General features: G+C 40.2%; 1 protein-coding gene across 5 annotated transcripts in view; it reads right to left on the bottom strand.

Annotated features, from left to right (window-relative positions):
- Tcp11l2 (t-complex 11 like 2) overlaps positions 1–15,096 on the bottom strand; it is a 38,939-nt gene extending 23,843 nt beyond the window's left edge. For 2 of the 5 annotated variants that reach the window (XM_076855057.2, XM_076855058.2), the window contains exons 1-3: positions 14,968–15,096; positions 5,978–6,169; positions 3,493–3,628 (exon numbers count right to left, since the gene is read on the bottom strand). In XM_076855057.2, the coding sequence (XP_076711172.2) occupies positions 3,493–3,628; positions 5,978–6,134 (293 nt within the window). In that variant the 5' untranslated portion in view covers positions 6,135–6,169; positions 14,968–15,096. Of the gene's footprint in view, positions 1–3,492; positions 3,629–5,977; positions 6,170–14,967 lie in introns of those variants that run through there. The other 3 variants (XM_076855061.2, XM_076855060.2, XM_076855059.2) reach the window with 3 other exon arrangements.
- Positions 15,097–26,015: the final 10,919 nt, after the last annotated feature.

Raw genomic sequence — 26,015 nt, 5'->3', positions numbered from 1 at the left:
TGCCTTCTTAAAGTACAAATAGCTAAGTATATAAAAGGTTATGAGAAATGGAAATCAGCCAAGGAGCATGAATTAAAATTGTTTACATAACTGGAAATGTTATAGTCTACTTAGCAACTTTATTAAAACTTATTCTAGTTGTTCGAGTGAGTTTATTCAATAAAAATGCCACTGCCATTATCTGAGACTCTGCTGTGCAACTACAGAACAATGAAAAAGGCAAATATTGCTGTACAGACTTTTGCTCTTGACTTTACAAGCCACACACACACACACACACACACACACACACACACACACATATATATATATATAGCGTGATATATATATATAGCATGAAGGAACAACAAGCAATGAGCTAAAACAATTTTATGGTTCTGTATGGACATCAGAGTTTAAACTGAAGTTTTCCTATATGCTTCAAGACACTTTTTAGCTCTTTAATTTTCAAGAGATTTGGGGAAATGGCAAGAAGGGATATGATCAATCCAAGCATTCCTACTGGGTATCAGAAACCTGACTAATTTTAGCTCACTTCCCCCCTCCCCAAAGAACTAAATGATAAAATGAGAGTGAGCCATATGTTAAAAAGGAAAAAACAAATGGCTACTGTGAGGATCATCTGAAAATCAACAAATAACTTGCTACTTCATTATTAAACAAAATAATGCGTCCTAACTCTATACTTTGTTTCCATGCTCACTTTTCCTAGCCATGGCAGAAAATGAAGGAAAGAGAGGTTAATATTTTCCCACAGTATCAAAGTACTTAAGTACGAGGCACTTTTATGCCAATGATCACACATTTAAAGTGAGTAGCATAATCCCCATCTTATCTCTGGGGAGAGGCTCAGATATAGTCTCAGCAGAGCCAGGATTCAAACCCAGGATCTGCTTGATCCTAAAGCACCTTCACACTGGCCTTTACTTGTAACATTTTTTTTGGGGGGGGCACTGGGGATTGAACTCAGGGTCACTCAACCCCACTGAGCCACATCCCCAACCCTACTTTGTATTATTTTATTTAGAGACAGGGTCTCACTGAGTTGCTCAATACCTTGCTTTTGCTGGGGGTGGCTTTGAACTTGCGATCCTCCTGTCTCAGTCTCCCAAGCCACTGGGATTACAGGTGTGCACCACTGTGCCTGGCTTTACTTGCTACTTTTGAATTTAAAGTACAGATAATCCCAAACTGTCTTTAGTGATACTTCATAAAAATGATTAACTTTAAATTTTTATTTTTAATAGTCAATAATTGTGCACTGAACATCTAATATGTGCTTGGTCCTGTTCTAGGCACTTGAGACACCACAGTAGAAAGAAAGTCTATGCCTCAAAAAGCTTATGCTAGCAGTACACAAAAACACATTAAAATGAGTGGTAAAGCACAAACTTAGCACATGCAAAGTCCTGGGTTCAATGCCCAGGGCACACACAGACACATGCACGCTCTCTCTCTCTCTCTCTCTCTCTCTCTCTCTCTCACACACACACACACACACACACACACACACACACACACACTAAGACTAAGATAATTTCAGAGCCATGAGCAGAACACAGTGAGTCAATGTGTGGGACAGTGACAGGGTACTTATTTCACTGAGAAGATAAAAAAAAATCTTCTAAGGTCACAATGATCTTTGATTTCAGTCTTCAACAGGGAGAAAAAGAAGCTGTATGAAGATCGAGGGCAAAAACACAAAGGAAAAGGGAGAAAGTCATTGAGATAGGATCAAGCTTAGTGTACATTCACATCAGGAAGGAAGCAGGAAGGAACATATTACTAGATAAGGTCTGGGAAGTAGGGCTTTCCAAGCCATCATAGTTTAGATTTTTATTCTTCATGTAATACAAAACCATTGAAAGGCTTTAAGCTAAGAAATGACTTGATCTGATTTATCCTTCAGAAGGATCATAATAACTACTTTGTGGATATGGAGGAGGACTGGGGCAAGCTAAAAATGAGATGAGGCAAACAGTTGGGACTTAGAGAGTCAGGTCAGAGGGGGCCTAGCTTAGGGGAGAGAGCTGGTATATCGTGCAATTACCAAAGAAAACCAAACAGATACACTTTAGCCAGTAATCTTTAAAAATATCAATTATTAAAATCTCTAGGAGAACTATGAGCAATATATACTCCAAAGAAAAAAAATTATTATACTTACTGGTTTTCCTGCTTTAAAATGAACAAAAAGTTATAAATGGAATCAAATACTATCTATAAGTTATCTTAATTAGAAGAGAGAGAATGCCTCAGGATTAATAATTGCCCCTGTGAGGTTGAAAAACAAACAATGCCATTATCCATGAGTTAACTTTACCTTAAAATAAATGATCTGTAGTAAAGGGCTCAAGCCTTTTTTCCTCTTTGTCCCAGAGGAACTGGAGCCACTGATGCCAGAGGCTAGGTAAGATATAAGAGTGCAGCTCTAACTAGAGGTCCCTGGAAATGGGATTAACCAAGGAATACCCGCTGGTGGCTGTAATTCCTACCTACAGGTGCAGTGGGTTGCCTATCCTTAAACTCTGGCAGTTCAGTTGCATTTATTTATTCTTTACAATTTGGGTATCAGTTTTTAAATTTTTTATTTGTTCTTTTTAGTTATACATGACAGAAGAATGTATTTTGACAAATTATACATATACGAAGTATAATTTCCTATTCTTGTGGCTGTACATGATATAGAGTTAGATGGTTGTGTATTCATATAAGAACATAGTAAAATTAGGTTCAATTCATTCTACTGTCTTTCCCATTCCCATACCCCTTCCCTTCCCTTCATTCTGAATATCAGGGTTTTTAAAAAAATTTTTTTAGTTGTAGATGGACACAATATTTTTATTTATTTTATTTTATGTGATGCTGAGGATTGAACTCAGGGCCTCACACGTGGGAGGCAAGTGCTCTACCACTCAGCTACAACCCCAGCCCAGTTTTTAATAAACAAAACAGCAAATATTTCTTGAGTGTGTACTATAGGTCACACAGTATCTGAGGCAATCCAGATAAAGCAACAAACAACACAGGCATAGTTCTGCAATTGATGGTGCTTTCAATCAAGTGGGGAAGATGAACACTGAACATAAAATTTATAAGGTTTTTGTTTTTGTTTTTGCAGTGCTGGGGACCAGGGCCTTATGCATGCCAGGAATGTGCTCTACCTCTAAACTGCATCCCCAGACCAAAATTATAAGATTTCTTCACAAAGAGGAAGTGGTGGAGGCTATAGAAAGAGAATTAACTGTAGTTTAGGGGGTTCAGGAAAATAAGAAAAGCTTTCCTCAGTAAGTGACATATAACTGAGAAATTATACAATCCTACAGAAATTTTTTTAAAATATAAGACCTTGTTAGGGAACTAAACAAGTTTATCTCCTGTGGATATTACACAAGAACTTCCAGGAATCAGTATGAAATACACACACACACACACACACACACACACACACAATTTCAGCATTGTTTATGCACAACAAAGGTCTATGGATACCTGTTCTCAGGGACAGCATCTTGTTTCAATTCAAAGTTCTCGTTTACAGCAATCTCATGAGCAAGAGTCATGTTGGATAAGTTCCTTGCTGCAGTCATCACTTCATCAAATGTCACAACTCTGGGAGGGCTTGTTGCTGAAAGAGAAACAAAAGTCAGTCAATGCTATAGAAGAGAAATTGTCACCCAATAAAGCCATCTGATGTAGACAAGGTTTAATTTATTCCTACATATACTTCATGGTTTTATAAGCAGAAATAATATAAACAAAATAGGTGGATTCATCACTTTAATAAAGACTTGAAAAATAGTTTCAGGTGCTATATTTAATAATAAATTTTTATTTGATTATAAATTTTCAAATGTTGTAAGACAAGCTTATTAAAATATGCCTATTATAACTTATTTTTAAAAATTAAATCATCTTATTTTTGGTACTTGCCTTTATTTACATATATTATACAGAGACTGATGATTTTTTAATTTGGTAATTAAGAATTCTCATTTAAGTAAACTCAATATGAAATACTTGTTTATAAAAATATAATTTCTAAATGTATAGACAGTATAACATAAGGTTTAAATTCAATCCTAAGATTTTCCTGCTTGTAGTTATCATTTGACTTCACTGAGATATAGGTATCCTCCTATGAAGGCTGGCCTAGGATTAAACAATATAAGTGAAGAAGAATATAATAAGAGCTCAATAAATCATTAAAGAAAATAAATATATCAGAGAAGCTGGATAATTTTCCTCTCAGTAGGAAAGTTATAATAATCTGAGTTATTTCTAATGATTTTACTATGAAAGTATTATAATAAATCATATTTATAAAATTAGTTGGAAATCTTAGCTTCTGTTAAAAATCATGATCTTGAACAATAGGAATGATGTAATATTTTGTTACTTAATTTTTAACAAAGGTGGGGAGAACAGAAGAGAGGAAGAGGATGGGGAAAGGAGGAGGATAAAGAAAGGTGAAAGAGAATAACATCAAAATCCTTCTTCAGGACTATCTATGTACCCTGTTATCGGATGCATGAACCTTATATATAAAATGTCAAGAATAAGAAAAAACAGAGTGTTGGGGTTGTGGCTTAGTGGTAGAGCACTTGCCTAGCATGTGTGAGGCACTGGGTTTGATTCTTAGCACCACACATAAATAAGTGAACAAAATAAAGGTCTATCAACAACTAAAAAAAATTAATTATAATTAAAAAGAAAAAGAAAAAGCATAGAAACTTGAGGTGGCTGCTGTTAATTCTTTTGTCAACTCTACCACAAGATTCTCTTTAAAAATGGCTGTATCCTTTGGCCCAGTAATCCAATGATATCCAAAATAATTTCCAGAAAGGCTTCATGCACCAAATAAAACACTATTTATAACAGCAAAAACCAAATGGAAACTAACCTTTTCTTGTATGTAGTGCTAGGGATCAAACCCAGGCCTTTATGAATGCAAGGCAAACACTCTACCACTGAGCCACATCCCCAGTCCACAAAATGGAACTAAATGTTCAATAATAAATCAATGGGTAAGTAAATTTATGGTCTATTCTCTTGAAGTAAGCAGTCATAAAGAAAGTTTAGAAAATATATTATCACAAGTAAATGTTTCAGTTTACAACTAAGTAACAAGATTCCATATATGTATATACATCTGTGTAAAGGATAAAGATGGCAAAATGCTGCCAGCTGTAGTCTTTGGGTGATACTGTAGGCAACAGTTTCTTTTTTCTATACTAACATATTTTCCAAGTTTTTAAAATAAAAAACATAAAAATTTTAAATACAAATGAACAAGTCTTTTTAATCTATTAAACATCAGTTGCCTTTTTTCTATATTTACCTTGTCTGTTTAAGCTGTTGTAGGCTAATGAAAAATCGTAAAAAAAAAAAAAAAAAAAGCAAACACACCTGCTTAACACATCTCCAGTGTCCACATACAAAAAAGGAAAAAGCTGTCTTCCTTTGCTACTCTTTCAATTCTTTCACATAACCCTGGTGTAGTAACTCTCCTTAAGGGCCCCTTTCTGAGTGACTTGCACAACAGGGTTTGCAATTAGCAGGAAATCTCTTAGAATATCTCACTTCCTGCCTGATGCTTCCACAAGGGCATGTTTCCTTAAATGTGAATCAGAAAACAATCTGGTTTGGGATTGATTTTAATTTGTCCAAGAAGTAATCACAAGAAGGAGTAGCTTTCTATCATTTGGGAGAAAAGAGTGGGGTGAGAAGCCTGATTTATAGTCAAACCAAAGCAGACTAGAGACACTGATCAAAATAAAAATCAGCAGTTGTGAGCTTTAGTGGCTATTTCTGAGAACATACACAAAATAGCCGCAGTCCCCCTGCAGTGCTATGCTGGTACACCAAGAAATGAGGGTTAAGTCTGGGCTTTGCCCTCCACCATTGTTGAGTTTTCAAATCCAACATACTCTACAAACACCCCACCACCCTCAGTCCCGCTCCCCTGTGGGCTCACAAACAGGAGAGCTGGATTTGCTGGAGGAATCACTTGTGAAGCTCTGTCTGGAGCACTCATAGTCACTGAGTGAAGCCATGCTCTCGGAAAACCGTGAAGAATCTGAATCACTTGGATGGTCCTCGCCCACACATTGCTTCTCATCATTGAATGGCATTTTGTGTTACTTGAGTATGGATAAAGAGAGAACACCTGTACAGACAAACAGACCCTGCATCAACATTCTGGGGCACTTCCATTGGTACCAGTATGGACAACTATACCCACAAGTTTAACAGTGTTGAAAAGCTTCCAGAATATTACTGTGTCCCTCCCCTAACACCCCAGCCAGGCAGTCACAAGGCTATCAAGAATGCCTTCCAGAAAAGGGATTCCACACTCATCAATGTGAGCTGACTCAGGACATAACTAGTATGATTGCGGAGCAGCTGTAAGCAATGACATATTCTTTAAAACAATATGCTAAAGCCGGGAGCAGTGGCACATGCCTGTAATTCCACTGGCTCAGGAGGCTGAGACAGAACGATCAGGAGTTTAAAGCCAGCCTCAGCAAAAGCAAGGTGCTAAGCAACTCAGTGAGACCCTATCTCTAAATAAAACACAAATTAGGGCTAGGGATGTGGCTCAGTGGTTGAGTGCCCCTGAGTTCAATTCTCGGTATTGCCCCCCCACCACCAAATAAATAAAAATATATATGCTAAGACATGGGAAGGTAAGAGAAAGCAGGGCTCTGGGAGGGGTCTTATTGCTCTTTCTGCCTTGGGGAGGTCACTTTACCCCCTACCTCAACAGTGAAACTGGACTGGAAGACTGACCTCATAGTGTACTTGAGGACTGAATAGGACAAATCTCATTACAGTGCCTGGCACAGCAATCAAATGTTACTCATTATTGCTTTAAATAAAATAGTTTTGAAAGTAGACTCTTCATGCTCTCTATGAGCTTCTTGGGAGAAGGAAAGACTGATGAAAATCTCTGGCTGGTCTTTAGCCTTTCCTCTTCCACTTTCACATGAATTGCCACAACACGAAGAATAAGACCTAACATTTGGTTTGTATGAAGTAGCTATCACCACCCAATGAGTGAGCAGGCACACAGGATGGTGATTCACAGAACAGGGGAACAGACTTGAGAGACAAGGGGACTTACTGTACCACAGAACCAATCCCTTGAATCTAAATTAAGAGTTGTTTCTGGGATATCAGACTGCCTACCAGGGAAGGGAGTCAGGCCTGGGCACAATCCAGAAAGATCATGGGCACAAAGAATGACCAGGAGCAAGGCCTGTGAGGAAGGCCTTGATATGTGTGGTGTCAGCTGACACAAAAAGAAAATTTGGGCCCAAGGAGAAAGGCACCTCAAATCCTGAATGGGCAATGATAGGAAGAATTCACTGCATCTCTTTAAATCTGAACCATTCCATGCAATAGAGGATACAGAACTTTTTAAACTGCCAGAATGTGAAGCCATAACTATGCAGAATAAAATCAGTGGAAATGCCTGCAGGTTCTGCGATGATTCCAGTTACTGAGTGCTCACAGTGCACCCAGCAGCAGACACCAGGAAGAGTCAACAGTAAACAAAATAGATAGGGCCCTACTCTCATGGTTCTCAAGTCCAGTTATGCAAAACTGTGCATGTCAAATGCTAGAGGAGAAAAGGAAAATAAGGCATTGTTGAGAAAACACGAGAAAGAAAGGGGAGGACTGGAACTCAAGAGGGGGAAGGCGCTAGACTTTGTTGAAAGAAACAGCCAATTTGTATTCCTTGGGTGGTGACAGAAACAAGAAAGAGCCTGAGAGGATACACCAGGTGTGAAAAGCCCAAGGGCGTCTGCATACTGCCTCACCTAACAACTTTCAGTCCTAACACAGAAATGCATCCTTGCCCAGGCCACCACTTTTCTTTCTGGGGGGGAGGACATTGGGAATTGAACCCAGGAATGCTTTGCTACTGAGCTATATCTCCCCAACCCCCTTTTAAAATATTTTTTATTTCAAGACAGGGTCTTGTTAATTTGCTGAGGCTAGCCTCAAACTCGTGATCCTCCTGCCTCAGGCTTCTGAGTCTGATTATAGGCATGCATGTTCAGCTCCAGGCCACCAATTTTGCAAGGAGAAAACCCCTACCTGCCTCTGCAGACTAAAGGACATGGTGTGGACTTCAGCTGCCAGGAAGCACTCTACCCTATCTTAGAAGCCTAAGCTAATCACCATGAACACAGGCTATAAAATAGCCCTGGACCCTTACACCTTTAGTGGTGAAATAACCTACTCTACCCTGGGACAACCAGCCTCTACCTGAGTTTTAACTCCAACCTGCTGATGGATGGGGAGAGGAGACAGAAGAAAAAGGGTTGCTATAACCCTTTTACTGCCATTAAACCCTAAATCCTAAATGGAAACCCCTCTAGTTTGCTACATCCCTCGTTGCCAACATTTTACTTCCCATTGACGGTAATCTTGAAAATATACCTTCTTGGGGAAGCCTCCCTCTACCCTCCCACCAGAGCTCTTGGTACTCCCTTGAGTACATGTGCAGCACATATCCACAAAAGCACTTGTATGGTTATTTTCTTCCCATGGCTACTTCCGAATCTGCTTAATAAGGCAGACACTGAGTCTTGTTCACCACCAGTGCCAAGTATATGACAAGTATTCATTCAGTGTCAACTGAATCACAATCATTGAATTCCATTTGGTACAGCTTCAACCAGAACATTTGCAAGCTGATACCACTACACATTTACATGCCTGGTAGTGCCAAAGTCCAAGCCCCAGTGCAGGGAATGTACTACTTAAGCCTAGTTTAATTAGATTTAAAACTCAAATTCCCAGGTCTCTGTCACACTCTCATTTAAATATCTTAAAGTTTGTTTCTACCTTTTTTTTTTTTTTCCTTCAGTCATCTCCCCGCAATGTAACAACTTGGCTCAGGTCTTGATTTTCACCACTACAGCTGCCTCAAATGAGTATCTCTGGCTGTTTTTCCAAGTACAAGTGAATAAAAGCTTTCATCCATGGGAATGTATTAACTAGGTTAACAGTTATTACAATCCATTATATTCTACCCCAGCTGGACAGAACATTTGGTAGGTTTCTTAATTGTATTTAACAAGGCAACCAATTGCAAAGAGTTAAAAAATAAAAAAGCTCTAGGTTAGGATTTAGAAATCCAGGGTTTGGGGCGTATGTCGGTCATTAATTTGCTATGTGACTTCACACATACCACATCTTCTCTCCTCACTTCATTTTTCTAAGAGGATTGGGTCAGTTATTGAGTTTCTTTCAGCTCAAAATTGTTAAAATGCTCCAAACCAGAGTTCTATGAGGCATCACTAGAAACTCTAATAAATTAAATGTGCTCAGAGCAGGCATGTTTAATTACATGCCACTGCATGCCACTACACTTTCTGCCAGCAAGTTACTAGAGGTAAAATTCCTAGCACAGGGGATGCAACAGAAAATTTTAAAGCTTTGCAATGTTTAGAAATACTTGGTAGAAGCCTTCCCATTATAACTGGGACTTAGTGTATCTAAGCCCAAAAGCCTGTCTTTGAAGATGCTTATTATTGGGCTGGGGATGTGGCTCAAGCGGTAGCGCGCTCGCCTGGCATGCGTGCGGCCCGGGTTCGATCCTCAGCACCACATACAGACAAAGATGTTGTGTCCGCCAAATACTAAAAAATAAATATTAAAATTCTCTCTCCCTCTCTCTCCTCTCTCTCACTCTTTCTTTAAAAAAAAATGCTTATTATTAGTCTACTAGAAAATTATCCATTTCCTCTTATGGGAATATTGATAATGCCTGATTCTTAGGGCTGGGGTGAGAATCCACAGTCAATCTAGAAAGAGTACTCAGCACAGTGTCTGACACAGAATAAACAGGATACAGAGGTTTGCTTATGATTACATGCTTGTTTGTTAATATTATCACCTCAGGCATTAAAAACTGAAGGGGAAAACAGTTTTACTCCAGGACAACAAAAGCATGTTCCCTTACAGATACACAAGGCTGGCAGTCACCCTAGGAGAGAACTCTTACACGTGTTTGAAATACAAAACACAAAAGCAAATGGCCCATCACAGTGTGCATGGTCCTCTGCTAGTCCTTTTCACCTACTCTTACCCTTCTTGGTCTTGAGTTTCCATTTAAGTCATCTAGGGACAAAGCTACTTGACTCAAAAGCCAATGAGGGTAATTAGATTGCTTTTTAAAGTATTTTGGGTCCCCTCTTAGGCTGGTAATGATAAAACTAGGCTTTTTTAAAAAGAAACATAATAGTTCTCATACTCACAAACTTAGATCTACCTAACTTTCACCAATGCAATTTACAGGTAAATCAAACAACTTTTCAGGAATACTACATCCTACCTGGAGGCTCACTCACTGGTCAAAGGTAAAGACAAAAGGTTGCTCCAAGCAAAGCCTCCAACACTACAGTGGATCACTAGTTAAAGCAAATGAAGTACCACATTTCATATCTGTATTGTACTCTCTGTTCTTTAATAATAATAAATATAGTCTTTTGACATTTTGAGGCCAATGACTCAAAAGCAGTCAGGCACTTAAATATTGTATAATAAGTGAACAGATGAATGAATGGCAGTGTAACTACTGACATCTTAGAGATGAGGGACCTTAAGGGTCAAGTCATGCTTCCTCCCACAGACTCCGATCCTCAGCCTATGTCCTACTTTACTTTTTTATTTCCTCTCTGCAGCAAACTATAACTATAAGTGGTCCTGTACTGGTGTGAGATTGTAAAGATATGTCAGTGATAATATGCATTTCACTGATATAGGAAGAACAGTAGCTAACTCACTGAACTGGGTTCTTAATCCCAGCTCTTGATATTTACTAACTAGAGACAGGGAACTTACCATTTGTGTAATAATAATAATAATAATATCTACCCTGTAGAATTGTTGTAAATATTAACTGAAATAATCTATGTCAAATACCTAAGTTCCTAGTAAGGGCCTGAAGATGTCAACTATTATTTTAGTCTTATTAAAATAAGTTAAAGGTCAATGTCATAAAAACAAAAGCTGAGGATATGTTCCAGATGAAGATACTTGGTAACTGCTGTGATTTGAGGATGACTCCAAAAAAGCATATTTTGGAAATTAATCCCAATGCAATACTGTTAGGAGGAGGGATCCACCACGGGTGCTTAGGTCATGAGGGGTCCATGCTCATGAATGGATTAAAGCCAATTACAGAGAGCATGAGGCCATGAGTTCAATCTCCGTGCTTTCTCTTGCCCATGTGATGCCTTCGGTCATGTTATGATACAGTCACTAGAGTGACTGAAAATCCTGTATCAGGGAACCAATTCTTATGTACAGCAAAATCCCTAGTTAGAGCCTAAATATGATCCAAAAGGTTAACTGCTTACAGCTAGCATGAGTCATAAACATTTTGCAGTGAATTATTCAGATTACCCAGCAGAAGGCCCTCATCAGACTCTGGCCCCCTAATCTTGGGATACTGAGCCTCAAGACTGTGGACTAAATAAATTTCTGTTTGTCATAAATTACCTAGTCTATGGTATTCTGTTATAGCAGCACAAAATGAACTAAGGCATAGATTCTGCACTGTACAAAATAAATGTGATCAAGAACATAGTTAGAATACTTGAATCTGTTATTTGCATTCCACCATTAAATATATTAAAGTTGATAAATGGACTATGGTTGTTTTAAAAAGGACCTTGATATGTGCAATTTTCTCTCAAATGATACAAAAGAGAAAAAAACAACAAAACATATGGAGAAAAATGTATTAGGTGAATCTGACTTGCAGTGGACAACAAGATGTTTGAACTATTCTTGGAATTTTTTTCTGTAAGTCTGATAGTATTTCTAGACAGCCAAACTTGTCCTAAAGCCTATCTTCAACAGTGCTTGGAAAATAAAACAATAAATAAGCCAGAGTCCTTCAGAAGGGGCAAATAAATTCACTCCCAGGTGATTTCCCTTTACTTACAAGATTATCTTGGCTGTGGTTTACAATTTCTTTGTGATCTGGCCTCTGCCTACTTCATCCTGCTCCATTCCCCCCTAACCTAGACACAGTGACCTTCATTGGGTCCTGCAGACATGTACAGCTTCCTACTTTGGAGCTCTTGCACCTGTTATTTTCTCCCCATGGGATGTTACTCTTCCTGATCTCCACATGGTTGGCTCCTTGTTGTCATTCATTTTAGAAATTTATTATCACAATTTCAAGGTGAACTTCCCTGGAGACCCTACCACTTACCTCATCTACATTAGCCTTCTAGAGTAGAGCTTGGCACACCACTTGGGATATAGTCTGGGCTCAACAAATGTTGTTGTATGAACAAAGTAAGCCACAGTCCTATTCATAAGACAACTTGGATTTTTGTTCTCTTCTACCTCAATCACATCACTCATATTACTATTATGTAGTCTTACTATTAAACTATTATAGTTATCTGCATATCTTTCTCCCTGCTAAATTTTAAGCTGCTTGTGGTAAGAAGCTATGCCTCCCTTCTCCAATTCCCAGTGCCTTCTTCAACACATTTACAAGGCATCAATAATTCAAGCTAGCAAAGACTTAGTTTCAGGAGTTTAAAGAAAATTTTTACATGGTGTCTTTCCACTCTCCTAAAAGCACTGAAACCAAATAATAACAATTAGGGCTAACAGTCATAGAGTGCTTATTATAATCTCAATATATGCACTCAGTATTTTATAAGTGTTTTAAATATTTTACCTCCTTGGGTCCTCATTATAGCCTTATAAGCTAAGATACTATTCCCATTTTATAATAAGAACCTGAGGCTCAGAGAGATTGCATTACTTCCCCAAGGGTGCACAGCAATGCAGAGGCACAAGTTAAATCTAGACATTGAAACCCTAAAGCCCATGCACTCTATTACTCCAGGATGGCTGGAGAAAATTCAGTGTGCTGCTCATTCTTTCCATTCCCACTCTGCCAAATTGATCTATCTACTACCATGTGGACACTTGCACATGTGATAGCAAGCTGACCTTACTCTGGGATGACTGCTCAAGTACTATACAGTGAAGGGCATTACTGAGAGAGTTCACTGTCCAAAATAACTCTCAACCACCCCACTAGAGTGACTGAAAATCCTGTATCAGGGAACCAATTCTTATGTACAGCAAAATCCCTAGTTAGAGCCTAAATATGATCCAAAAGGTTAACTGCTTACAGCTAGCATGAGTCATAAACATTTTACAGTGAATTATTCAGATTACCCAGCAGAGTTCTAAGGAATGGAACCCATCCAGTTAAGGTTAGGTTATGGAAAAGAGAAATTTCAAGGAACATCTAAGGGGTATACTCCTTCAAGACCAGATCAAGGTCAGATGGAAGGTACATATGTTCACGTATATGTAGTAAAGGGCAGGAGGGGGTCAGAAGAGTAAGACTAGGCTCTTATAACAAAATTGGAGATGCTGGAAAATGTCCATCTTCTGCAAAATGCTGCTTTAGAACCGGTCCCAAATAGCAGCATTAAAGTTATTCAGGCATAGCAAAGCAAAACCACAGAGCACAGAGATAGGTGTCTGCACTATTCAGCTAGACAATACTGGTCTTCATCAAATTAGAACCAACAAAGAGCTAGATAAAAGCCAACAAGCCAGTCACTGTCTAAAAAGCAGATGTTCATGCTACACATGGCATTACAGCATCAGGGAGAAGAATTTCTAGGCACTTTTCATAATTGAAAGCACTCTCCCCACACCCCTGCTGGCCCCTTTTAATACCTGTACTCCCCCCTAAAGGGTCCTCAACCCTCACAAAATGGCATTGATGCTGCTTCTACACATGACTGGGTATCTTCAACCCTGGGCCATTTTAAGCCAGACAACCTCCACTGGCTGAGAGGGTTGATTATGAAATCTCTTCTAGGGTCAAGAGGAAAGGGCTGACAGGCAGGCAGGCAAGCGGGCAAGGAGCCTCCTAAAGTGGGAACCACTGAGATAACCTCATTATCTGTTGGCAGGTAGGAAGGGCAAGATCTCTGGACTGGAGACCAGAGATGTTGGGGGCTCACTAGGGCCAAGGACACTTTGTCTTGTTTCTTCCTGGTCAAGGTAGGACAATCATCTAGGAGAAAATTCCCCAAACTTGAGTCCTTTGACCAGGCATCACAACTGTACCCCCTGTCTCCATCTTCTACTTCCAATAATTTGGCAAACAATTATCTTGATTAGATATTTGCACTTAAATACGTTTATTTTAAAAGGAAAACTTTGTACCATCAAGAAATCGCTTCGTTTAATGGAGCAGTTTTCCCTCTTACTAACAAAAACACGTAACCATGTTTATCCACGTGCCACCAAATCACCTCTGCTACCCTCGGCGGTGCCAGCTCAAGGAGCAGCTTTGGGAAGCACAAAGCTATCCCTGCGAGGTCCAGAGTTGGAGCCCAAGCCGGCCAATGTTTCCACGCCTCCTCCCGGCGAGGGACAAGTCCAGAGGACTCACCCGGAGGCCACCCCTCCCTCCAGGAGTACCACGTTTCCTGTCAAAACAAACCCGAGGAGGAGGGGACGGCGGAGGCAGAGCCGAGTGCCCGGGAAACCCCGGCAACAAACCCCAAACACTCGCCGCGGGCCCCGCCCGGCCGGGGAAGGGGCCTCCGCAGCCCCGGTGGAAAGCCGCCCGCGGAGCAGGCGCTGGCCCCGGCCCGGCGGGCTGTGAGCGGCGCCGAAATGCCCGGACCCCGCCGCCTCCGGGTCCGGCAGCCCGCGGCCACTCGCGTGCGCGTCCCGTTCCCACGCGGGACGGCAGTTCTAGGTCAAACGGGGACAGGGACGGGGTCGGGGTGAGGGGTCAAGCCTGTTGGTTCCTGGGGCCCGCGGTCTCAGGACGGCGTTCCGAGGTGGAGCGGGGAGGCCTGGGCTGCCCTGGGTTGAGCTGTCCCCTCTCGGGCCCTAGCTCTTTACCTCACAGACCGAGACCCCTCCCCGGGGAAGGATACGCACCGAGTCCGGCGCGGAGACAGGAGGAAGGCGACCAAGTGACCCCGAACCAGGGGTCTCAGGGAGTCCCCCAACCAAGCGCCGCACTACCTCGGAACTCCTCTCCTCAACAACTCCAGCCCCCCGGCACCCTCCCCCCGCCCCCACACGCGGTATTTAAAGGGCCCCGAGAGACTCCGGGGAAGAGGCCACCACAAAACCCGCAAGAGGGGGGATGACGGAGCGGCGGAGCCGGGAAAGGCAAGTCATTTCAGGCTCCTAAAGCCGAATTCCCACATAATTAACCTAAGACTCAAAGAATATGCCCGATGTTCGTATGGGAAAGGGTGACGACAGCTCAGGATGGAGGCCGTTTCGTATGCGAGAAGAATGCTCCCCCGCGCAACGAGTGATACGGTCCGAACTACGCGGGGCGGGGAGAGGAGTGTTTACGGAACTGGGGCAGCCTTACAGTGGGAAGGGCCGGGCGTTGGGGGCGGGGCCCAGCGGGGGCGGGGGCGTGGCGTCGGACGTTGAGGGCGGGGCCTAGGGGGCGGGGCCAGGGAGGTGCTCGAGTCCTCTGCCCAAGGCTGGATGCTTCGCAGGCTCAGTAAACCGTGCTGTCAGATCCTTGCCCCTCCTGAAACTTTCAGAACCGTCACACCTCTTATCTAGACCTGGCACACTCAGCTAGATGCCCATCACCGCACTGTATACACACACAAACACGCACACACAAACACACCCAGAGACCAGCAAACCGAAAAGTCACAAGTGGATTTTCCCAAGCACTTCAGAGACTCACCAAGTCATCCACATTTGTGTCTGCATCTCCATTTAAAAACACGGGTTCAGATTTGCACCTAGACGCTACGATTAGCCCCTGGGAACCACACCTACCCAGGTTCTCGGAAGACTTCGTGTGCGTGCAAAAGATAAAGCTTCATACTTCCTCTAGGGTTCTTTGGCAGCGCCTATCTCTGGGAGAAGTTTCAACTTGGGTTAATGTAAATAACCAGCTATAGGAGAGGTTCTGTGCGGTCAGGCTGCAGTTCATCTCTTGCGAGCTCGCTTCAGGGCATACAAGAAACAAATTCCCCCCACCATACACATGAAAACCACTATGTCTTCTGCCAGAGGTAAATGACTATTACTTGGGAGGCAGTTTCACGCAGGAATGTTAGTAGATTATGTATAGGCCTAGGTATTTCTGCCTAGTGCTGAAATCATATCTGGATTGTGAAGGCAAATTGGCCAGCACTGTTGTAGAAAGAAAGAAAAAAAAAATCAAAAGCAGACTGGCAACATTTTAAAGCAGAATAGAAATCCTGGTTTTCAGTGGTTATGACATGGACTCTTAGGTTCAAACCCTGCCTCTGATATTTACTACCCATTGAGAGTAACAATAGCTGTTCCATTGGGTTATTATGAGGGTTATTATGAGGAGGAATTGAGATGAAGTATGTAACATGCTTAGCGATGTACACAGTAAGCACTCAATCAGTGTTAGTTTTTGAAACTATTTGGCAAACCACTCTGAACAAACTTAGCTGGTAATCTGTAGAGATTTATATGTGTTTTCTTTTGTCACTCCTTCTAAAATATACAACCCTGATACAGATCAAGAGATTAAAAAGAAAATGTCGTTACCACCCAGGTTCTTCCTACAAACACACCCTTATTTATATCATTTGTTGGAATATGCAGATGACAGAAGTCTCCAATTTAAATTCTTGCCAAATAACAACCACCACACAACTGCCATCACCACCATAAAAGCTCCACAATAGAAAGATTAGCCAAAAATATCCCCAGACTGCTGGTAACTCTGTGACAATGACACATTGCAGCATTGCTTCCTTTGTAGCTTTGTAGGAATGTGTAATGTATTATTTTGTGCTGTAACATAACCTGGAACAGGTGGACATGAGTCAAGGTAGTTGTCCAGTCTACCTAGGTGACCATCTGCCTGACCCTAGCTATGACACTTATTTTAAAGCTCAAATATGTAACTCTCAAAGCCACAAGGAAGCAATTTTTGTCAAAGCAGATGAGTCACATTTCAGCATGTGTAAGAATCTTAAGTTGGAAGAGGTGGTATAACATCACAGACCCGAGTTGGGACACAGAGAGATCCTGGAAACACAATCTTCTGTCGCTTTAATGTTAAATAACTTGCTATCTTAAAACCCTTTGGTGAATTACCTGACCAACTGCTTTCAGCTGGGCTTGTTGTAAAATCACTTTGAAATAATATAGCCCTATAAAATATAAGGCAGTTCCCTTTAAAAATGAGCCTTATATCAATCACATCCTTGCTCACAGAACTCAGAGAGTTGTAAAATAACATCCTCCCTGCTCAGATGATGTTCCTGATCTTCTGGGGGGAAAATATTCTGAAAAGTTGGCCTCTTTATTAAGCAAAATAATTAGTATTTTATTTGAAGAAGACATATTATTGCACCTAATTTTCATAACTTACCTTTTTGAATTATTTAGAAAACTCATGGTAATATAGTTGGTTTTCCCCCTATAAATTCCACAAGAGATCAAATTTGGTCTAAGAGCAAAAGACTAAGGGCAGATTAATATTCTTTTGCTTGATAAAGACATATGAATAATCATTTTCTTTTTACATATCTGAAGTCTGACTTTTAAATTACAAGGAATTCTTTAACAAATCCGAAAATGCAAAAATGTATGTTGTCATATGAATTTGCAACTTCTCAAACATTTGGCTTTTCTGATGGACTTGCATCATGTGCAGATTTAATATCATGCATACAAACTCAGTTACACATACTCAATTAGCATGGGGACTGGGAAGCACAAGATTTAAACACTGCCAGTGGTCTTACCTACTGTTTCCTCCTATGGAAATCCTGAGGCCTCTCATTGTATTCCCAGGCTGTTACTTGGGGCTGGCTTCTTGGTCTGTAACCTGTGCATTTGTCCAAGACTTTACTCTTGAAAGAACACTGTGCTTCGTTTCATGCTCCACTACTGTTATTTAAAATTCTTAATCCTTTTTAAGGATTGGACCCCTACAAATGATGTAACTAACTGGTCCTAACCTCACCATACAGAATATGAACCCAGTGTTTTTAAAGTCACTTTGTCCCACTAAGCTGCCCCCAAATGTAAGTCTACTATTTCATCTAGTATTCAGTTGGAGAAACATATCTGTGTCGATGCTGAAGGAAAACAAACAAACAAAAACATGTTGTATGGCCCATTTAAGCAGTTTTAAAGAGTAGTTTTGACTGTACATGATTTTGACCTTATGTTCTCCACTTATAGCCTAACAGCTCACATAAGATGTGACTCCACTGTAAAAACGAAAGATTAAATGGAATCTCATCTCTTTCTCTCTCCTCAGTCATCTTAAGGTGCTAGGAAAGGGTTAAAAAAAAGAGAGATGCAATTGAAAGCAGAAAGAAGAAAAAGAATGCAGTTTGTACACATATAACATAGGTCACTGAATGTTTAAAGATCAGCTGCATACCTTCTGCTCAAATTTGCTGTGAAAGAAAAACTGTTCTAAAAAAAAAAGGCTATTAAAAATAAATAACCACATCTTCTTGGCAAATCCCATTGTTCTCTTTCTTTTGGTCTTGAAGATAAGGCAGATTTAAGTCATTGGTCAGTTTGACTATTACTTGACATTTGATCAATTTCCCAAAGCACCACAACCAGTTTTTCCCATGATTCCACTGAACTGAATTAGTATAAGATTGGAAGTTTATTTCTCATTCCAGTTGCTTGTACCCTCAACATTTAGACATTGCCCAGACCCTGACCCTGTCATATAGGAAAAAAGACAAGTGCCTTTCCCATCCCTCCAGGCTCCTTCCACTTACCTGGCCACCACTGTTCTCCTCTGGAAAGTAAAAACAAGAATGACAACCAGCAGCAAGGACAGCTCAGTAGGAAGCCGGGTAGGAAGTGGGAGGAGCCCAGAGCACTCAAGGGAGGTCAGAGAGGTGATGGTGAGGGCTCCTCCCCTGACCAGGAAAAATCCCTCTCCTGTGTCCACCTCTTGGCCAGCGGGTAAACTTTTTCTAAGCAACATTTGTGGGTGACCATTTTAGGCTCTCACTTTTAAAATCAAGTGGAATGCCCAATGGAATGGAAAACAGTTTCTAAAATAAGATGCAAAACGCAGAAGACATAAAGGCAAGATTAGTAAATATGACTCTTCAGATACAGAATGCAACATAAAAACATGAGTTACAAAACAGTGATTACAGGGTAAGGCCATGTATGCTGGAAAGAGCCCACAGTAGAGACAGCATGCGTGCATCCCATATGAAATGTGTAAAAAGGGACAAAAGACCCTCCAAACTGATTAGGAGGCAAGATGGGAAATGTTCCCAATTCATTCTCTATACCTTCAAATAGTTCTTTTACAGCGAGAATGTACTCATTCATAGTAGTGTAATTTCACACGGCCATACCATGATGCCACTCTTATCATTGTGTGTTCTCCTAAGTATACTTCGGTGGAGATAAGCTATCAACACTTCACAATATTTTCCTATTTCCTTTGTTTTTTTTTTTTTTTTTAATATTTTGTTTATTTAGTTCTAGTTGGACACAATACTTTTATTTTATTTTTATGTGGTGCTGAGGATCGAACCCAGGGCCTTGCACATGCTAGGCGAGCCCTCAACCGCTGAGCCACACCCCCAGCCCTTCCTATTTCCTTTGTATACATACTTAAGGCAATCATGATAACCAATGGAGCTTTTCACATAAATTATATAAAGGAATCTGTTTGAAAAAGATCCCTCTCTATGGTATGTCAAAATTATTTATGCTGGTTAGGGGAATATTGATTCTTAATTTTTAGGTTGTTCTCTTTAAGGCCTATTCCTAGATAGCCAAAGTACATGGACTTTACTTTCATTTTAAACATGTTTATGTCCCAACCTCTGACCTCCAAGGCCTTCCTTTCTTTCATGACTAGATAAGCATCCTTTCCCAAAGTGGTATGGAACTTGGATTATTATATTACCTTTTTTTTTTTGCACTGGAGATTAAACCCAGGATGTTTAACCACTGAGCAACACCTCCAGTCCTTTTAAAAAATATTTTGTTTAGGGCTGGCTGGGTTGTGGCCCAGTGGTAGAGCACTCCTCTAGTACGTGTGAGACCCTGGGTTCGATCCTCAGCACCACATAAAAATAAATAAATAAAATAAAGATATTGTGCCCAACTACAGCTAAAAAATACATATTTTTTAAAAATATTTTGTTTGGACACAGGGTCTCACTCAGTTTCTTAAGATCTTGCTAAGTTGCTGAGACTGGCCTTGAACTCACAATCTTCCTGCTTCAGCCTCCTGAGCCACTGCCAGGCATGTAACACCATGTCTGGCTTATTTTACTTTTCGAAGATGAAAAATTGAGCACTCTGGGCATTCCAATGCCTGCACTGTGCTTGTACCTGAGTTCCTGAACATTCTAGTGGAAGATGTTATACTAGGATACTGAGGGTTTATGACTGAACAAAGAGAAACTCAGTGGTGACTCATTGAGTTGGCAGGTCAAGAATAGAAACCAGAAGAACTCACCACATGGCTTCTCTCCACAAATACACATGCATGCACGCACGCATACAAACACAGACACGTGCAGGCAGTGTCATATGCAAAGTATTACCTATTGTTATAATTATCTAATTTCCATAACAACATGACAACAAGCATACCAGCACTGTACCAACTAAGTGCCCAAAGTATTTATAAACACATTCCATTACTCTAGCAGGATGACTGGACCAGGTGCTGGGATGGCAGTGCCTTCCAGAAAGCAAGGCTGCCAACTCTCCTAAAATATGAGGCTGTTTAATATATATATATATATATATATATATATATATATATATATATATACACACACACACACACACACACACACACATGCACACACATGCAGAAAGAAAAAAAAAAGAAGTAAATTCTGCTTCATGAAAATCCATACTAAAAGGCCCAATTAGGTATTTCTGTTCAATCCTGAAGACAGATTCCAGGCCATGACATTGCATATATTTCTGGTAAATCTACAGGTACCTAATTAGCATACTCCTGAATTGAGGTTTTAAAATTTGCAAATGCAGGTTCATCAAATTTTTAAAGAATAAATCAACTAGAAGAAAGTACAGTATGGTGGAAAGAGGGTGGACTTTGGATTCAGACAGACCAGAGAGTTCATAGCCAAGTTCTACACTCATCCTGCATATGTATATGCCCTAATCTTCAAGGTGGAAAGTGGACATAATGATGGTGTGAGGGTCATTTGTCATTTTGGTCATTGCATTAGTCTGTTTTCTGTTGCCAGTAGCATAATACCCAGACTGGATGAGTTATGAAGGAGGTTTATTTTGGCTCATGGTTCTGCAGGTGCAAGGTCAAGCGGCTGCATCTGGTGATAGCTGCCTTGCCGGTTGACTACCAAGTCGGTGGAGGACATCACATGTCAAGAAACAGGAAGTGCATGGTCTCCCTCTTCTTATAAAGCCACCAGGAGTCACTCATAGGGCTCCACCCTAAGGACTTATCCCTGCCACCTTCCAAGGGCCCCACCTCTAAACACCATAGTCTGATTACATTTCTACCCTCTTGATACCTCCCAATGGGGATTAAATTTCCATACAAAAAACCTTAGAGGATACACTTAAATTATATCCAAACCATAGCCGTGGTCTAGCTTCCTGAATGGTTGTCCCATTATTACGCAGAAACCAAAGTGGGGTAATTCGGTGATCCCCATAATACTTTACTACTAAAGATGGAAAGATTCTTTCTTCCCAGAACTTCATGGCTACAGCATGGCAAAAGACCTAAGCACATTCTGTTGGTTGCTGGCCACCACAAGAAGCTAATCTTGATTCACAGAGCCTGCAATGGTGTCCAAAACTGATGGCACCACCATAGCAACTCACCCCTGTGACATGGTTTTAGCTGTGCCTAGCTTCCTCTATTTCTTTTCCAAGCCTGGTTTTCAGCCTAAAATAGGTTAGGCTCATTCATTAGCTAACTCTACAAGCTACTGAGACTCTCTGGTTTCAATTCCAAGAGCTACCAAGATCCTTCCGTTTTTTTCAGAGTAGGTCACTACTATTTGCCACTGAGAGTCTTGATTAGAACAAATATCCCATGGTTTGTCAGAGAATTAATGAAGATAATTTATATGAGGAGTTGAGCAGAGAGCCACTTACCTTATATGGATCAATAAATTATAGCTACTATTATTAAACTCTTGTTATTTTATGGATTTCCTATTTACAGGGGCAACAGGTCCGGAGCAACTCAGAGGTTCATGACACATATTCATCAAAAAATTTTCAAGGAACAAATTCACATCCAACAAATTTGTGGTACAGGAGCCATTTACTTAGCTAATGAGTGAGCCTAAGACAACCCCTGGTATTTTAAGACCCATGTGAATATTGCTACCTTCTGTTCATTAGACCAGTAAGTCAGGATCCATTCAGGAAAACAAGAGTCCATTCCAGATGGTTTAAGAGAGTGAATTTCAGGCTGGGGCTGTGGCTCAGTGGTAGAGTGCTCACCTCTCACGTGTGAGACCCTGGGTTCGATCCTCAGCACCACATAAAAATAAAAAGTGGAATAAAGGTATTAAAAATAATTAAAAAAAGAAGATCAAATTTTTAAAAAAGAGTGAATTTCATAGGGAGAACAAATGACATGCAGGTTAGAAGAGCTAAAAGTCCTACCATGGGATGGTGAAAGAATCCAGATAATAGAATCACTGGCAGGTGCTGCCATCCCTAGAGCTAAAATATAGAGACAAAAACAGAGGCCACAGAAAAAGGGACTGAGTGATGAGCAGGAGGTAGAACATAGAGACCAGCTGCCATTAGAGATGTTTTCCCAAAGTATGTGTCAAGGGGGATAGATGGGAACGAGGGCTTCCTCCTTCTTCCCACCCTACTCCCTCCCTCCAGGGCTACCTATTAGCTAAACTAGCTTGTAGCCAGTTGTAAGGGAGCCTGGGAGACGTAGCATTCAGGAAAGGGAAGACAAAGGATCTTCTAGCAAGCTGGACATAATTAGCACAATTAATTTTATTAAGGGCAAAAATCTTAGACTGTGCAGGCTTCTAAACAAAATACAAAGACTGGGCTGCTTATTTTATTTCCCACTATTCTGGTGGCTGAGAAGTCCAAGGTCAAGGCACCAATAGATTCAGTGTCTGGTGAAGGGCCTCTTCCTGGTTCATAGATGGCACCTTTATGCTGTGTCTTTGCATGGTGTAAGGGGCAATGGAGCTCCTTTGGACCTCTTTTGTAAAGGTACCAATCCCATTCATGAGAATTCTATGCTCATAATCTAATCACTGTTAATCCCATCTCACTGGGGATTAGGTTTCAACATGTAAATTTGGGGGGCACATAAACATCCAGACAACAGTAATAAGAAAGAATCATTTGCATTTTTAAAAGTTATATTTGATGCCATTTTATCAGAGAATTACACTGATAGTTCTAATTGGGGTATTCAAGAAATATTCTAAGAAAATGTCATGGGTTTGCAATAATTCCTCATTCAACAATTATTCATTCAATTAACAACTACTGATTAAGTAACTAGTATGTTTTAAGCTCTTTGCCAGGTGCTGGGGACAAAATAAGTTGACTGAGAAGACAGACACAATTCCTTTTCATAAAACTACAATTTAGCAGAGGAACTGTTCTTACAATGCCTAGCTCAATGCTTGGCACTTATGAAGCACTCAGCAAATGCTTGCTGTATAAATAACTCTAAGAGAGCCAGGCATGGTGGCGCAAGCCTGTAATCCCAGCAGCTCAGGAGGCTGAGGCAGGAAGATCGTGATTTCAAAGCCAGCCTCAACAAAAGTGAGGCGCTAAGCAACTCAGTGAGACCCTGTCTCTAAATAAAATACAAAATAGGGCTGGGGATGTGGCTCAGTAGCCGAGTTCTCCTCAGTTCAATTCCTAGTGCCAAAAACAAAACAAAAACAAACTCTAAGTGAATAAAGAATGTGTTGTTTATCACTCCACCCATCCGCACCATTATTACTGAGTGAAAGAAAAGGTGAAAATAAAAACTATAAATGACATTTTAATTACCAAAGAAGAATGAAAAAAGTTAAAAAAAAAAAAAGAAAGAAAAAAGATTGGCTGGGGGTGTAACTCAATCTTAGAACATGTACTTAGTATGCACAGGTCCTAGGTTCAATCTTCAATCCAAAGAGGGGGAAAAAAAAGTATTAGAATTGGAATGTGGCTCTTTGCTTTTACATAATCAATTTAAAGGCATTCTTATTATTTATTATGTGCTGGATATCAGGAGGTACAGGGAAAATAACAAATGGAAAGAAAAGCATGATAATTGCTCTCATGAAACTCCCAGTCCAGTGAGAAGATAGGTAAAATAAATGGGCTATTTAACTATCAGTAACAAATGCTCTTCACGGCTAAGAGCATGGATATGAAGTCAGGCATGGTCCTAGCGCCAACTTTGTCACTTATAAGCCATATGACCTTGGGAAGGATATTTCAGCTTAGCTTCAGTTTCATCCATAAAATAGGCTAATACTAATAATACCTGTTTTAGTATTAAGATGATGCATGTGGGATGGAGTTGTGGCTCAGTGGTAGAGTGTTCACCTAGCACGGGTGAGGCACTGGGTCTGATCCTCAGCAACACATAAAAATAAAATAAAGGTTATTGTGTCCACCCACAACTAAAAAATAAATATTTTTAAAAAATGATGATGTATGTGCCTAGTCATGTTAGTACTCAATAAATGTTATTATTATTAACAAATAATAAATTATGTTAAGAACAATTGTTCAAAAACTCACATAATTATCCCAAAACTTGGAAATAGGCAAAAGGATTTCTGGATGCCCTTTTGCGATAGAGCTTTCTAGAGCAATGTAGTGGCAGGTCTGAACAAGAACTAACGTATCCTCTAGGACTGTGAATGTTTGTGGGACTCAACATTTACTATTTATTTGTTCAGATATTTTACAACTTATTTGTTCAGATATTTTACAACTTTGATTTCCTGACAAGTGATAATGATGCAAATAATACTTGTCTGTTGCCAGTACAAGTTATTTATGTTTTGCAGAAAAGGTAATCCCAAATGTTACTGTTTTTTTTTTTAATCTGTGTGACATTAGCCAACTTTGTATCTCACACAGTAATCTTATTCTAAGATTTTAAAAAATTCATTCTTGATGAGATATATAAACCCCCTACTTCTCAGCATTGCTTAAACTGGTTTGACCACTTTATGGTTATCTCTTTCTTTGTGTGCAAAAACAGTTTTTCTTACCCATGGTTGTTCTGTTTTATATCATGTATGTTTTGAATTTTTTGAAAATTATACCTTGATAGATAGAAGTCAATTCTAGGCACCATGTAGGAGGAGCAGGTGATGCAGACCTGAGAACCAGGCAGGATTTCCCAGAGAGAGTAGCATCAGAGCAGAGATGTGCATAAGATGTTCTCGGGTGACCTCAATAGATTTAAACTCAGGCTCATAGATGTAGTATTTGGGTCAAATTCATCTCTGGAAAATAAAGCTGATGTTAGCAACTGACTTGGAAGAAATTCAGCCCTGCTTAGCCAAAAATCTGGATTGCTTTAAACTACCTCACTGATGGTTTTACAGTTTTTTAAAATGGCAGTAAATGGCTTACTTCAGTACCACAGGAACATGCAAACTGGGATATTCATCATTCCTAGCAAGGAGGCAAGAAGCTCACTTCAGAGTCTAGATTTAGATAGTCCAGGGAAATTTCCTCAGAGACCGTTGTCAGAAAATAACCCTTTTTGCCTACCTTTAAGTCAATCTGTGTTCTTTTATAGATTATCTGTATCATAGTAGGTTCTCAGTGCTGTATACGGTTGGCCTTCCATATCCACAAGTTTTGCACCAAAAATATTCAAAAGAAAAAAACGTGTGCAGATTTTTTTCTTTTCATTATTCTCTAAAATAGTACTATCCATAGTTACATAGCATTTATAATGTATTAGGTATCACAAGCAACCTAGAGATGATTTAGAGTAC

This window comes from Callospermophilus lateralis, chromosome 4 (genome assembly GCF_048772815.1).
Source record: "Callospermophilus lateralis isolate mCalLat2 chromosome 4, mCalLat2.hap1, whole genome shotgun sequence".
NCBI classification, from domain to species: domain Eukaryota; kingdom Metazoa; phylum Chordata; class Mammalia; order Rodentia; family Sciuridae; genus Callospermophilus; species Callospermophilus lateralis.
Note: the sequence above shows the minus strand (reverse complement) of the source record. Positions and strands in the feature narration are given on the sequence as shown.